General features: G+C 35.9%; 1 protein-coding gene across 2 annotated transcripts; it reads left to right on the top strand.

Moving 5' to 3' along the window:
* The first annotated feature begins 8541 nt into the window (after positions 1-8541).
* LOC123248014 (zinc finger protein 24-like) lies at positions 8542-12741 on the top strand. 2 transcript variants are annotated; one of them, XM_044677158.1, is made up of 4 exons: positions 8542-8958; positions 10345-10492; positions 12169-12555; positions 12634-12741. In XM_044677158.1, exons 1-4 carry the CDS (start codon positions 8542-8544, stop codon positions 12717-12719), a joined length of 1038 nt encoding a protein of 345 aa, XP_044533093.1. In that variant the 3' UTR covers positions 12720-12741. The 2 variants fall into 2 exon arrangements, with proteins under 2 accessions (XP_044533093.1, XP_044533092.1); XM_044677157.1 differs by having other exon boundaries at positions 12169-12741.
* The last annotated feature ends 1920 nt before the right edge of the window (positions 12742-14661 follow it).

Raw genomic sequence — 14661 nt, 5'->3', positions numbered from 1 at the left:
AATATCACTTAGAATTAAGGCAAAGGGAATAATTTTTTCACATTTCAGTCCCTGAGAGGCTAGTCCAACCCATAACTGAAAAGGGATGTTTTTAATAGTATTCACCAGATAGCTTAATACCAGAAAAAGCAACTAGTTAACACAACTATGTAGTTGTGGTTAATAGATATATTTTCCCAACATAAATTAAAAATTGACTTGCATTTTTAATTCAAGTAAATTTGAGGTTTGGGTTATCACTCGAGAATTTTCCTAGCATAGGGTGAGCTTATTGTTTCCAAATTGAGTTGAGATCTGAGCCTGGATCCACAATGATACCACAAAAATGTAGAAATTGGTAATACCTGATTTAAAGAGCTTGCCAAAATCTTTTATACACATTTTTCAAAATTGAAATTAAAAACATCCCTACTATATAAATTTTAAACATTTTATATTTTTCAGCAGCTCATCAGTATGTATTGGATAACTATAGTAGCACAGAAGTTATACCTGTATGTTTAATGAAAACAAGTGTTCTATTTGAAAATAAAATAACTGGTTTATTTAAATGACTTTGACATAAACTGATAAACAAATTTTCCCTTTTGAGGGATTCATTATATGTATTATAATAATACACATTTTGTTAGTAATAATGCTTATGTAATGTACTCCATTGACTGTATTCTCCTGTTATGCTTCAGTTATACCACTTTTGCAACAATTACACTGGGTAGAAAATATAAGATACTAACATGAGCCATGAGAAAGAATAAGGAAAAAAAAGGTACCAGTAATTGGCCCTTTGGTCTGTCTGTAACCCTCACAAAATATAGTCATTTCATTCTTCTCCCACGATGATGAATATATTTTCCAAAAAGCTGAAATAAGTGTGGGCCACTTTACGATACATGTGACAAATAAATGGCAACAAGTCACCAAAAAAAAGCCAGTGTGGAGAAATGAGTGCAAAATGGAGCTTTTTTATAAATATGCTGATAGTGATTATGTCATGTGGACTATAATGAATTAAGTATGTATGTATGACTGTATATTGATATGATGTATTATTTTATGTTATAGAAAATATAAGTCTTTTGCTTGGGATTCATTCTCCTTGTGGCTAAAGAAAGGGAATAGACCAATGACCAATAAAGTAATGAACTCCCCACAGATAATCATTGTTGTGTATTATTCCCCCCAATAAGATGATAGTCATTCCAAAGGGTACAACTACCCTCATTTGATTAAATAAGCACGATAGATTCCTAAGGAATTAAGAGATTTATTCAGCAAACATTTATTAAGTGCTTTAAGTGTACCAGACTCTGGGAATAAAAAACAAAAGCAGCCTCTGCCTTTATTTTCTACTAAAGAGAAACAACATAGTTAAGGAAAAGTAAAAAATATTTAAAGTGATTTGGGTAGGGAAGAAGTTCCTAACAATTGGAGGCATCAGAAAAGACCTGGTTTGGAAGATGATACATTGCCTGGTAGGAAAATAAGAATTCTTAAAAACAGAGGTGAGAAGGGAGTATATTCTAGGCAGGGAGGATAGGAGATGAAATGTCATATATAGCAAATTTAGGCCAATTTGGCTAAAATATGTGTAAAGGGCACTATATTTGTCAATATATGATAGGCCATATCCAGATTACGAAGAACTATAAACACTAACAACAAATTTATCATTGCAGTTCAATATGACTATCAAAATTTCCCCTGAAAAATCTGATCTAGTAACTAAACAGGCCTTTAAAGTTTCAGAAAACATGGAGGTCTCTATCTGACAAAGGTAGACAATTCCTAGGCATAATAAGCAAGATATTTAGTACTTGTTACACAGGAGAAGATTCAGAAAGGATTCAATAGCCTTCTTAAAATATTTTCAAGCTCATCATGGAAGATATATTAGACTACTATGTGAAAGGTATTGTCCTGAGAGTTGAGAGTACAAAAGTAAAATTTAAAAAGTTTCTTCTTTTAAAGAACATACATTCTACTGTAGTAACTGGAAATCTTACAGAAGCTAAAATCACAGAGTGGATTCCTCTTCAGGTAGGAATTAAGCTAAATGGCACATAAGGCCCAAATCTGGATTCTAAAATTCTTGTCATTTTATACTTCTGATAGCAAGTAACTAAAAATTCAAATTAGTTGTAGTAGAAAATTTTCTGCCAAAGTACTTTACTGATATATGTAAAACTTGCCCAATGATGTCATTTCTGATATGGTTCAAAATTCTTATTGGAACTAATAAAGCAGAAATCAAAATTTTAGAATATTCAAAACAAGAATTCAACTCTCAATTCTCCTAACTTTTAACAAGCATTTAACTAAAAGTTTAGTTTGTTTTCAAACATCTCTGAAATTCAACCTTATCTGACCCAGTTTTCCTTCCTCTTCCTTTAAAAAAAAATGTGTTGTAATCAGTGTATATGCATACCTATGTACCAAACATTGTGGTAGGTAGTGGACTCAAAAAGCAAAAGTGAATAACCCCTACTCTCAGAGAGCTTAAATTTTTTTAAAACCCTACCTTCTGTCTTAGAATCAATACTGTGTATGTTCAAAGGCAGAAGAGTGGTAAGAGTTAGGCAACAGGGGTTAAGGGCTTGCCCAGGATTACACAGTTAGGAATTATATGTGGCCATATTTGAACCCAAGATCTATCTCTAGTCCTGGCTCTCAATTGCCCCAAAGCATACATTCTGAAAGAGAATTTGAATGGGGTTAGGGGTGGAGGTGGTAGGGTAAGAAAGGCTCTAGGAAAGGCTTCATGTAAAGCTGATGCTTGAGCTGAGTTTTAAATTATTTGGAGTATGAATGGTTTTTAATTTTTAGCTTTTCTATATATACCTAATATGGAGAGAGAGGTCCCTTTCTCCTTTTCCAGAATGGAGTCCTAGTGATAATTTTTTGCATATTGCCATATTATCTCTAAAATATTTGTATTAGTCTGACATTTTAAACAACCATATTTTTTTAGAAATTGATTTAACTTTAAATATTTGCTTTCTGACATTTTGTTATCCTCTCCTTTCTCCAAGATGGCAGGTAATGTTATATAGGTTATGCATATGCTATAATTTAATACATATTTCCTTGTTTGTCATATTGTGAAAGAAGACACATATTGCTTATATGATTTTTAAAAACTTCATGAAGGAAGTGAAAAATGATGTTTCATAAAGTGAAAAATGGTATGTTTCAATCTACATTCAGACTCCATCAATTCCTCTATGGTAGTGCATAGCTTTTTTTGTTATGTGTTTCTGGAGGTTGTCTTAGATCTTTGCACTGCTGAACTCACGCTTGATCACCTTATGTTATTTTTGTTACATAATAAGTTTCTCCTAGTTTTGCTCATTTCACTTTGCATCATTTCATATAAATCTCACTTTGCATTACTTCATATTACTCTTTCCAGGTTTTCTATTATGATCATCCTGTTCATCATTTCTTATGGCACAAAAGCATTCCATTACAATTATAATACCACATGGACATCCCTTCAGTTTCCAATTATTTGCCACCACAAAAAGAGCTGCTATAAATATCTTTGTAGAGGTAGGTTGATTTCCCCTATCTTTGATCTCTTTGGGATACAGACTTCGTGCTGGGTCAAAGGGTATATAGTTTTATGACCCTTTAGGAATGATTCTAAATTGTTCTCCAGAGTGGTTGATTCCATTCACAATTCCACAAAGCATGTATTAGTATCTAATTTTCTCACATTCCTTCCAATATTTGTTGTTTTCCTTTTTTGTCATATTAACCAATCTAATAGGTGTGATGTGGTACCTCAGAGTTGTTTTAATTGCATTTCTTTAACAGTGGTTTTGATTTCTTCATCTGAGAACTGTTTGTTCATATCTTTTGACCATTTATTAATTGAGGAATGACTTGTAGTCTTATACATTTGAATCAGTTCTCAGATTGAGAAATTTTGTCAGACACTCACTATAAAAATTTTCCCCAGTTTTTTTTTCTCTTTTAATCTTGATTGCATTGATTTTATTTGTGCAAAATCCTTGAAATCTAATGTAGTCAAAGTTACTGTTTTCCAGTTTTCCTCACAATTTTTGTCAAATAGTGAGTTCTACTTCCAAAAGCTTGGATCTGTGGGTTTGTCAACCTTATTATTTTAAAATGCTTGCCATTCTCAGTTCTTTGCCACCACAAAAAGAGCTGCTATAAATATTTTTGTACAAATAACTTATCTGTTTTGAGTTATCAAAATATTGCAGGTGTAGTATGACATGAGATATGCCTTCAGTATTTCAATGTATTGGAACACTGATGAATGTTCAGGATCTAAAAAAGAGAACAACTGACCCCAAACATCATGTTTATACAGTCTTACCTAGTGTTCCATTAATTTGCATTATTGGAAAAGGAGTTGGCCCTTATGAAAAAATGTTTATAATCAGAGAAGAATGGCATTTGCATTTTGTCAGAATTATAGAAACTATGCATAATTTAAGTTAATCACTGCTTGCTATGCAAAAGCTTGAATTCAAATTTTTGTCAGATGCACTGGCTCTGATTTCCAAACTCTTTGCTCCATTTTTTTTTACCCTTTGTGCAAATATTTACAGGAAACATTAATTTTCAAATGATCTTGTGGATTAAGTGACTATTAATATACTACATGAAAAATCTCAACTGATGTATGCAAGAAGAAATTTATTTTAAGCTGAGTAAGACATTCAGCCAAGATAACTTGCTGTTCATTGTTTTAGGACTTTGCACAAATGAAAACTGGGATATTTTGGTAATGGTGACCTTACTTGAGGAATGTAAACTCAGTGTATATCCTTTCTACCCTTCTTGTTTATCTACTACAAACTATTACCAAGATTTCTCATAACCAAATAAATATCTTTATATAAAGTGGAAACTACTGGTGAGAAAATCATTAACTATTAACTTATAGGATAAACTATATATTTTTTTGCATCTTAAATGTGATATTCCTTTTCTGTCAACATTTGTTCTAAATAATTTGACATTGAATTTATATTTTAATACATTTTCCAATTCATAATGAAATCATACTTTAAAAAAATTAAAAATAAATGCCAAAACCAAACGTTTGCCATACTTGCAAGGTACTAGGTTACGTTATGTAACTTTCTAATGTATAATTGGAAAGCTATTGGATAAATTGTTTCAATCCCCTGATTTAACATGTTATCTATGGAAAGGAAGGTTAACGCGAGGTTTTAAAGGGTTTTAAAAGCCAAATAGTTTTTACGGGATTATACAGGATTTTAAACTGCACTGAGACTTTTGCAATGCCTTTTTTTTTTTCTTCTTTTAACTCGAGTCATTAGTTTATTGGACAAAGGAATGCCACGGTCAGTCCTGCACTTTTATGAAAGTCATTCTCTTAGCTGTGTGGAACGTAGATTGGAGAAAGGAGAGGTTTAAGGCAGGGAAAGCTATTGCAAAAGCGCAAGCAAGAGACGAGTACCTAAACTAAGGTGGTTATTTTAGTGGCTTTGTGAGTAGTGAGAAGAGGGTGGATGCCAGAAATATTGTGGAGGTGGAAAAAGATTTGGCAGCTGACTGCAAATGTGGTGTGAGACAGGACAAGGAGTAGTCGTCAAGGTTAGGAATAATGCTTACTGCCTTTTTAAATTTCATCTACGATAATATATTCTGAGTTCCCAATCTCTATGGCAACCGCTTGAGTCATTTCCCTCCTTGCCTAATCCTGATAAGAACCGGAAGCAGCTCAGCCAGAAGGCTTCTGGGAGAAGGTTTCTTTAACGTCTTTTTACGACAGCCCCGAAAAGACTTACTGCCTCCTTCCTGGGCTGGAGGTGAGAACGACGATCCTGCAGCTTGGGGTCAGGCAACCAAAAGTGTGAGGTTGGGAGACCCAGGGGCCGGTAGGCTTCACCCTTGCCTTTCAAGGGTACAAGTGGAGAAACTGCTGCAGCCACAGCCAAAGACTTGCAAGAAAGGGCAGGGAAGGGAAAGGGGCGGGAGCAAGGACTACGATTTTTCATGGCAACCCCAGTGTGACGTTCTAAACCCCTGCCCCATTCCTGACTGCAGAGCCACTGAGTTTAGTATTCTGAGGGAGGTTCCTGTCTGGTGAAAGTAGGGGCTGTGTGCAAGGGCTTCTGGGAAGAGTAGTCCAGGTTGGGTGTGTGCGGAAGTCTTCGAGGGGTCTTCTTGGAAGTAGGTGAGTGCTGGGTTGAGGGTCTGAAAAAGCTCAGGTCCTCCCGCACGTCGCCTCCTCTGCGGCTCTCCTGGGATGTGCCTGGAGGGGGCTGAGAGACTCGAGCTCCTGCTACCAAAACAGGAAAGTTGTTTTTAGAGAGTGCTCTATCCCTGTCTTAAAACTCCTTGCTGGCTCTTCCCCGCCCTATTCATCTTGGATGTACTGAGGGGGGAATTATTTTTTTTTTTTCATAAAATAGGCAAGAAAAAGGAGAAGGGAGTTTTTTCTTATGTAGCTTTCGATTCTGCATGCTCTTTTTGACCAATAAATGAATGAGCATTTTTTTAAACACGTACAAACTGCAAAGCACTGAATAATAATGCATTCATTCTTTCGAGGAGCTTGCATTCTATTGAGGGTTAAATGTTTATGTAATTAAAGATATGCAAAATAAAGACTAGGGAATTTTGGAGAGAATACTAGCATCTGGGAAAACATTTCGTGCAGAAAGGGTTTCTTGTTTTGAAGGAAACAAGGAGATGTAAGAAGCAAAGATAAGGAGGGAGTGCATTCCAGGCAAAGGATGCATTCATTGCAAAGTTAAGAAGATGGGAGATGAAGTGTACTGTGTGAAGACCAGCAAAGTCAATCTGACTGGACTGCAAGAGTTCAGGGAAAAATAAGTGGATGAATAAAGGAGTTTGATAGACCGGTTGGAATAGGATTGTTAACCCTTTAAGGTTTTAAAATGCCAAAACTCTTTTGTATATAACATTTGTTTGAATTTAATCCTTTATGAAGAAACTACCGGAGTTCATTGAATATAAAAGTTCCATGCTGTAGGAAAAACATTCTAGCAGCTTTGTGACTATGGAATAGGGAGATATGAGTAGTGCATGCAGTAGGTGATCCGGGCCTAAACCAGGATAGTTGAGTGTTTGAGTAAATAGGCAACAAATTAGAGAGATAGATCATTATTGAATTGTATAAATAAAAGTATTTGGCAACTGAATAAATACGTGGGCAAAGGAAGGTAAGTTGCCAATAAAACACCTTTAACTCCAGTTTCATTTTTTGGAACAAAAAAGGAGACTTTTAGATCCTTTTTCTGATAAGTACTTATCTCTGACTCCTAGAGTTTGTTGGAGTCTGTTTCTCTTGGTTAGTACATTATGAAATTTTTTTAACTAAGAGGAATAACTTATCCTTGATTATAGTTACTAAGTAGGCTTGAATCACGTTCATTTTATTTCAGTAAATGTTTCTTGAAAAAAATTCATAGTACCTAAAGAGCGAAGGTAGAAGTGGTTAAATTTTTTCTGTCACTTATCTTTGGTTCACTGGAGGAAAAAAAAATGTACTGGTTACCCACAATCTAAATAACTGTAAACTAGGCCCATATAACATTTGAGCAGATTTTACCACAACATTACCACAGCAATGCAGATTTTACTCTACCACCCATTTGTAGATTTGTGGTACTTAAAATTATTTGAAGAAAAAGTTAGAACTCCTTTAAATTTTTAAGAATTACTTGCTGGGGATCAATGTACACATTATCCACTGTTTAGCTCTCAGGCAACTGTTTTCCCCAGAATCTGACCCATATGCTGGAGGATTTTTTTCATAGGTTTTTAGTTCATTCTAGCTAATTTTTTTATTTGCTGTTTTCACAGTCATCTCTGACTATATGAATAATAATATTGATGAAAATTTCTCATATGATTTAAATTGCTCTTTATAATTTACAAATAATGCTCTTTACCATTTTAGAGGCAGTTGGTGGATAGAACACCATGTCTTTCTCTAGGTCATTTTACAGGTGAGGCAATTGAGGCAAATAGGGTTAAGTAACTTGCCGAGCATGATCCAACTAGTGTCTTAGGTCAGATTTAAAATCAAGATAATGAATATCCCTGATTCCAGTCTTATACTCTATCCACTTTGCCATCTAGCATTCACCTTTTACAGATGAGGAAATTGAAGCTCAGGGAAATTTAAATTTAAATAAAATTTAAAATTACAAAGCCAAAAGTGGTAAAAGAGGAACTAGCATTAAGCCAAGAGTTAGGGCTGCAGTGCTTTGACTAAATGTTCCTTCCCTAAGTTGTGGTTTATATAAGGAATAAATGCCATTATTTCTTTGTTTAGCCTTATTTTTCCATCTCGTAGAAAATCAAATCTCACTAGATCCTGACTAGTCTTTGTTATCATGTGTATATATATATATCTTAAGTTCTTATAGGTTTAGCCATTTTTTACCTCTCTCTCTCTCTTTTTTTTTTTTTTTTTTTTTTTTTTCCCACTACTATAGGAGTGATTTTGAAGAAGAGCTGGACCCTAACTAAAGTAAGTTTCCTTCCAAGATATTCTCATTCAGAATGTCTGCAGAATTGAGTGAGGATTCAGTATTGATTTCTCCCACTCTAACTGAAAAAGAGAATATTTTAAGAGTGAAGATAGAGGAGGACCACACCTATGGACAGGGATCTAGTGTCCACTGGAACAACTGCCATGGTCCAGACATTTTTCGCCAACAGTTCAGGCAGTTTGGTTACCAGGATTCCCCGGGACCCCGTGAAGCCCTAAGCCAACTCCGTCAGCTTTGTCGTCTCTGGCTTAGACCAGAGAGACATACAAAGGAGCAGATCCTAGAGCTATTGGTTTTGGAGCAGTTCCTGACCATCTTGCCCAAAGAGCTCCAGACCTGGGTTCGAGAGCATCATCCAGAAAATGGAGAAGAGGCAGTGACCATTCTGGAAGATCTGGAAAGAGAGCTTGATGAACCAGGACATCAGGTAGGAAGGGGAATTATCTGTGATAATTTCTTGATACTCTCTTCTCTAGGTTTTCAGGACAACCCTCCCTCCTCATTTTCCTTCTATCTATCTGATTGCATACCCTCTAGATAGTTATCCATTAGGGTTCTATCCTTGGCTGTCTTCCCTTCTTCACCTGGTGGTCTCATCAGCTCCCATGGATTGATTCTCAGATCTTTCTCTCCTGCCCCAATCTCTTTGCCAACTCCCCATTTCATATATCCAACTGACCTTCAGACATTTCTCACTGGATATTCAGTAGAAATCTCAAACTCATTATGTCCAAAATAGAACTCATCTTTTCCTCTAAATTCCCCCACCCCCTTCCTTATTACTATTGAGGTAACACCATCCTCCTAGTCCTTTAGGTTCACAACCTAGGAGTCCTCCTGGATTCCTATCTCTCACTCCTTATATCTGTTCTTTCATCATCCTTTTGATTTCACCTTTGCAGCATCTCTCCAATATGGCTTCTCTGTTTTGATATTGCCACCACTCTAGGGTAGGCTTTTATTGCCTCATGTCTAGATTATTTCAATATTCTGTTGGTGAGTCTGCCTGCCTCAAGCATCTTCCCACTGTAATCTATCCTCCCAGTTAGCCACAAAAATAATTTTCCTAAGATCCAATCATGCTGTGCTCATGCGCACACACACACACACACACACACACACACAATTCTCTCCTTATATGTTTCTCAGTGGTTTCCTGTTGCCTCCAGGAACAAATATAAAATACAGTTTGTCATTCCAGGCCCTTCATAACCTAGCCTTCTACTATATTTCCAGTCTTCTTATCCTTTACTAACCCAACACATAGTCTTTGATCCAGTGACACTGGCCTACTGGCTGTTCCAAGAACAAGACACTCCATCTCTCAGGTCTGGGTATTCTTTCTAGCTACCTCCCATTTCTGGAATGTTCTCCCTCTTCCTTTCTGAATATAGCTTGCTTTTTATATATGTTTGCATGCTGTCTCTCTCATTAGATTGTAAGCTCCTTGAGGGCAAGTACAGCCTTTTGCCTCTTGTTGTAGCCCCAGCATTTAACACAGTACCTGGCCTAAAAAATTCACTTAATATTTATTGATCATTTGAGAATGTGGGCATGGATCTTGGGGGCAATCTATAACAATGAAAAGTTAACTACATTTCATTCCCTACTTTACCAGTTTGGAAAGTTTTTTTGTCCATTTTTTCTTGTTTTCTGAACCATTTTTACTATACTAGATGATAGAATAAGACTCTCTTTGCTCTATTAATTCTTCCTGAAATGTATATGTTCTCTTTTCTCTATTTTATTTCTAATTTCAACTGTGATTCCCTTCTACACCCCTACTATCCTCCAATAACTAAACTGATTCCAGGTCTCATTCAGTGGTCGAGCACAAGAAGATCTTGTAGAAGAGATGGAACCTCAGGAAACAACTGAGGAGTCATCAAATATACATCCCCTACCCATGGAGAATGAGCTTAAATGGGAAGCCTGGGAGTTCCACTCTCTAAGACACAGTGGTAAGGAATTGGCTTCTGTATGGGATAGAATTTATAGCACAAAATATTGGTGCCTTTCAGTAGTGTTCTAGAAAACTGTTCTTGCTTGTTTACCTCTCATTAGGAAATGTCCCTCTCCGGGCAAGAAAACTACCTCCAGGTGTATATAGTGTGATCTTTTTAGCATAACTTCTTATCAGATTGTCATGAACTTCTAAGAGTTTTTATTCCCACATGCCGACTACATCAGTCATTTTTTCCCTTGAAACCCCTTCCTTGATAATCTGTTTACCCAAAAGGAATCAGATTTTAAACTACCAAGAAGTCTTCTAAATACTAAAGTAATTGATTTATTTCTAATGTAAGCTATCATAAGTCTTTAGATTTGTCACTACCTTGCTGTTAGTCTGTGTACCGCCCTTTAGCCTAATATTGGATCACAGTCTATTTTTTTTTTAAATCTCAATGATACTTTTGTTTGCCAGATGTTACTTTGTCCCTTCACCCTTCATCTCCCTCCTTCCTGTCTTAAGTCCCTTTAGACCATGGTTGGCAAATGTTTTCTTTTCTTTTCTTTTTTTTCTTTTTTTAAACCCTGACTGTGTATTAGTTCCAAAGCAAAAGAGCTGTGAGGACTAGGCAATGGGGGTTAAGTGACTTGCCCAGGGTCACATAGCTGGGAAGTGTCCAAGACTAGATTTGAAACCAGGACCTCCCATCTCTGGGCCTGACTCTCAATCCACTGAGCCACCTAGCTGCCCCCTTGGTGAACGTTTTCAAGTTATTGTGCCCAAACTGCATCCTCAAGCTGTCTGTGAGCCCCCTGTATGAATCCAGAGAGCGGAGGGAGGAAGTGCTCACTTTGGGCAGCTGTATAGAGGGGTGGGGGCATGCAAAAATATCCTCGGGCCCTGGTAAGAGGGGAACAGAGCAGCTCCCCTGTGCCAGCCCAGCATGTGTGCCAATACTTTGCCAACACTGCCTTAGACTATATATTTCAGAAATATCCTCTGACTAATCACCATTCATCTGGTGACTGAACTCTTACTCCCTTAAAATGAAGGAATATTTGTAATAGCTCTGAGTCATCAAGGCTTAGCATTGGGAGAGGCCCCAAAGGGCATTTCATCCAGATATCTGAATTTGTTTGATCAAACACTTCAAATAATATTGAACTTGCTACACTTTTAGACTTTCTTAAATCTACTAGTTACGTTTTTATTTTCCTCTCAGATAACAACTTTCACATTTTATCAAGTAGTATAGATCAGAACTCGAATACAAAATTCAAAATTTCATCATTCCTTTATTGTTACTTTTCCAACCATTTCTTTTTATCCATATTTCCCAAAGCTCTATATTCTAATTGATCCTTCTCACCCTCTCTACTGATTGTTTATTCCTAACTTGATCCCTTCATTTAAAAGGCCCTTGATTGATTTTCTAGTCATTGTGACAGGCTTTTTACTGCCTACTTGTTTCTTTGATTATCTCATTATTTTCATAGCTTTTCATTTCTGACTGATGGTAATTTTGTTTTGCTTTCTCTTTCACATTCTCATTATTATAATATTTTATAAGAATAAGCCATTAACTTTAATGTGTTTATATTTTATGGATCATACTCTTCTGCCTCCATTAGATTCCTTTCTCTAAACAGAGGAAATAAGTAACATTTGAATTTTCTGTTGTTTCAGATGGTGATCCTCAGACTGAGAATGGGAAATCCCTTTCAAATCAGGAGATTTATTCAGGCATAGAACCACAGGATGATATTTCTGGCACCCTTAATATAGATGTTGCTCAGATTTTCAAATATGGAGAAATCTATCAGCGTGAGGGTAGATTTGAAAGAAAGCAGGGAAACCCCTCTCGTAAAAAACAGCATAAATGTGATGAATGTGGCAAACTCTTCAGTCAGAGTTCAGCCCTTATTCTACATCAGAGAATCCACAGTGGGGAGAAACCCTATGAATGTGATGAATGTGGAAAAGCCTTCAGCCGGAGTTCAATCCTTATTCAACATCAGAGAATTCACACAGGAGAAAAACCATATAAATGTCATGAATGTGGGAAAGCTTTCAGTCAGAATTCTGGGCTTATTAATCATCAAAGAATCCATACTGGGGAAAAACCATATGAATGTAGTGAATGTGGGAAAGCTTATAGTCAAAGCTCAAATCTTTTTAGGCATCAGCGAAGACATAGTGGAGAAAAAATCCTATCAATGTGTAAAAATATTCTTTGAGAGCTTAGGCCTTTTTTCATCAGAAAAGACAGTGTAATGGGGGGAGGTGGGAATCAATTTAGTTTTAGTGAACTAAATAGTTTCTTCTTAAACATCAGAAAAGTCACTTTGGAAAATGAAGGAAATCTTTAATCACTATTTCTACTTTATGTTGTCACACCTTTCTATAGACCTTCAGAATCTTAACCTTATTTTTGATATTTATTCCTAAAATTCCTGTTTGTAAACATTTCTCCTCTGCCTGCCCTATTTCAAAGCTTCCATGTTAGACAGATTGTTGTGTTGAGAATATATGAGTCCTTTCAAAGACAGATTTTGTATCCTATTAAAAATGCAGTACCAAAACTCTAAAGACCAAATTCCCAAAACACCATTTTAGACTCTTAAATTATGTCCTCTTTTATAAAAATCTTGTTTGCAAATCAGTCTAGGAATTTGATAAGTAGGTCAAAAGAAAAAGATAGATCTTAAAATCTAGGACAAAATAAAATTAGTATGCCCTTAATAAGTGCCTGCTATGTGCCAGACACATATAGGGATAGAAAAAGAGGCAAAAAACAATACTTGCCCTTAAGGAGCTCATGATCTAATGAAGGAAACAATGAGTAAACATATGTATAAACAAGTTATATATGTGGGATAAATAATTAAACAGTGGAGGTACTGATATTAGGAGGGATTGACAAAGGCTTCTGACATGGAGAAGACATGTTTTGGAGGGGCTTAAAGTAAGGAAGCAGGCAAAGATGAGAGAGAGCGTATTCCAGGCATGGAAAGCAAGGCCAGTGTCACAGGACTGAAGAGTATGTGGCAGAGAATAAGATGTGAGAAGAATGGAAATGGGAGGGACACAAGTGTGAGGTCCCTTGCAATGCCAGACATAGGATTTTTGATCCTGGTAGTAGTAATAAGGAGCCACTGGAATTTATGTGGTAGGGGGTTGATATCGGTCATAGTCAAACACTGAAAAGCAGACATGACATTTAAATCAGGAAAGGGATAAACTTATTGAATAAGGATTGATAGATGGTAAATAAGACTCCATATAATATGAATACAATTACCTAAATTAAAATTTTTCCAAAACCATCTAATTTGTAGGCAGTTTACTGATGCAATTATAGTATTGTCATATATTTCATCAGGAAATAGTCAATTAAAATATAGCCAATATAAAATGAAGCTATAAGGTGGGAAATTATATTGTATTATGGGAATATATTGTAATGATAAGTATAAACAGGAGAATGGTATCATCTAGGTCATGCTACAAAAAAGATAATTGGAAAGCAAGACTTATTAGCATGTCTCTAGCACTTAGTCAATAATTTATTAAGTACCTTCTATGTGCCTGGCCCTGTGCTAATAACTGGACATACAGTTAACTAAATTCCTACTTTCAAGGAGCTTATATTCTGATGTGGAAGGCAAAGAAATCATTGAGCAGTGTCAACTGCTGGCATAAGTATCTAGTCAATTTGGCCAGTAACATCAATATGGATAAGAGCCACTGAGACTAAAAAGAAGTATTGAGCACTTAATGTGAATACCTACCACTATGAATTATTAAACTGGTTTTCTGCTATAAATGTGTCTTGAGATTGTAGGGGAATAGAGGCCATTTTTCTTCCCTAAGGAATAATTATTTCTGAGTAGATCTCTTAGAGCTAATGCTAATATAGAAATCTGGGGGTCTTGCCAGCAGTTCTTATTAGTATTCTTTAGGTGCTCTCCATGGCAAGTTAGAAGTGTTATAAGGCTTTTCAAAAGATCTTGTCTTAATACATACTGCTTCACCAAGTATACTTAAAAGTTAAGACATATTTAGTTGATCATGTGTTCTGTTTAAAAATAAAGTGTCTGGTTTGTTCCTGTCTAAAGTATCTGTCAGGCATCACAAAACTAATTTTCAGTGTTTTCAGGTTACTTAATATGTCTAGAT

The sequence above is a fragment of the Gracilinanus agilis genome, chromosome 4 (genome assembly GCF_016433145.1).
Source record: "Gracilinanus agilis isolate LMUSP501 chromosome 4, AgileGrace, whole genome shotgun sequence".
Classification (NCBI taxonomy): Eukaryota; Metazoa; Chordata; class Mammalia; order Didelphimorphia; family Didelphidae; genus Gracilinanus; species Gracilinanus agilis.
This window is presented reverse-complemented; position numbering and strand designations above follow the sequence as displayed.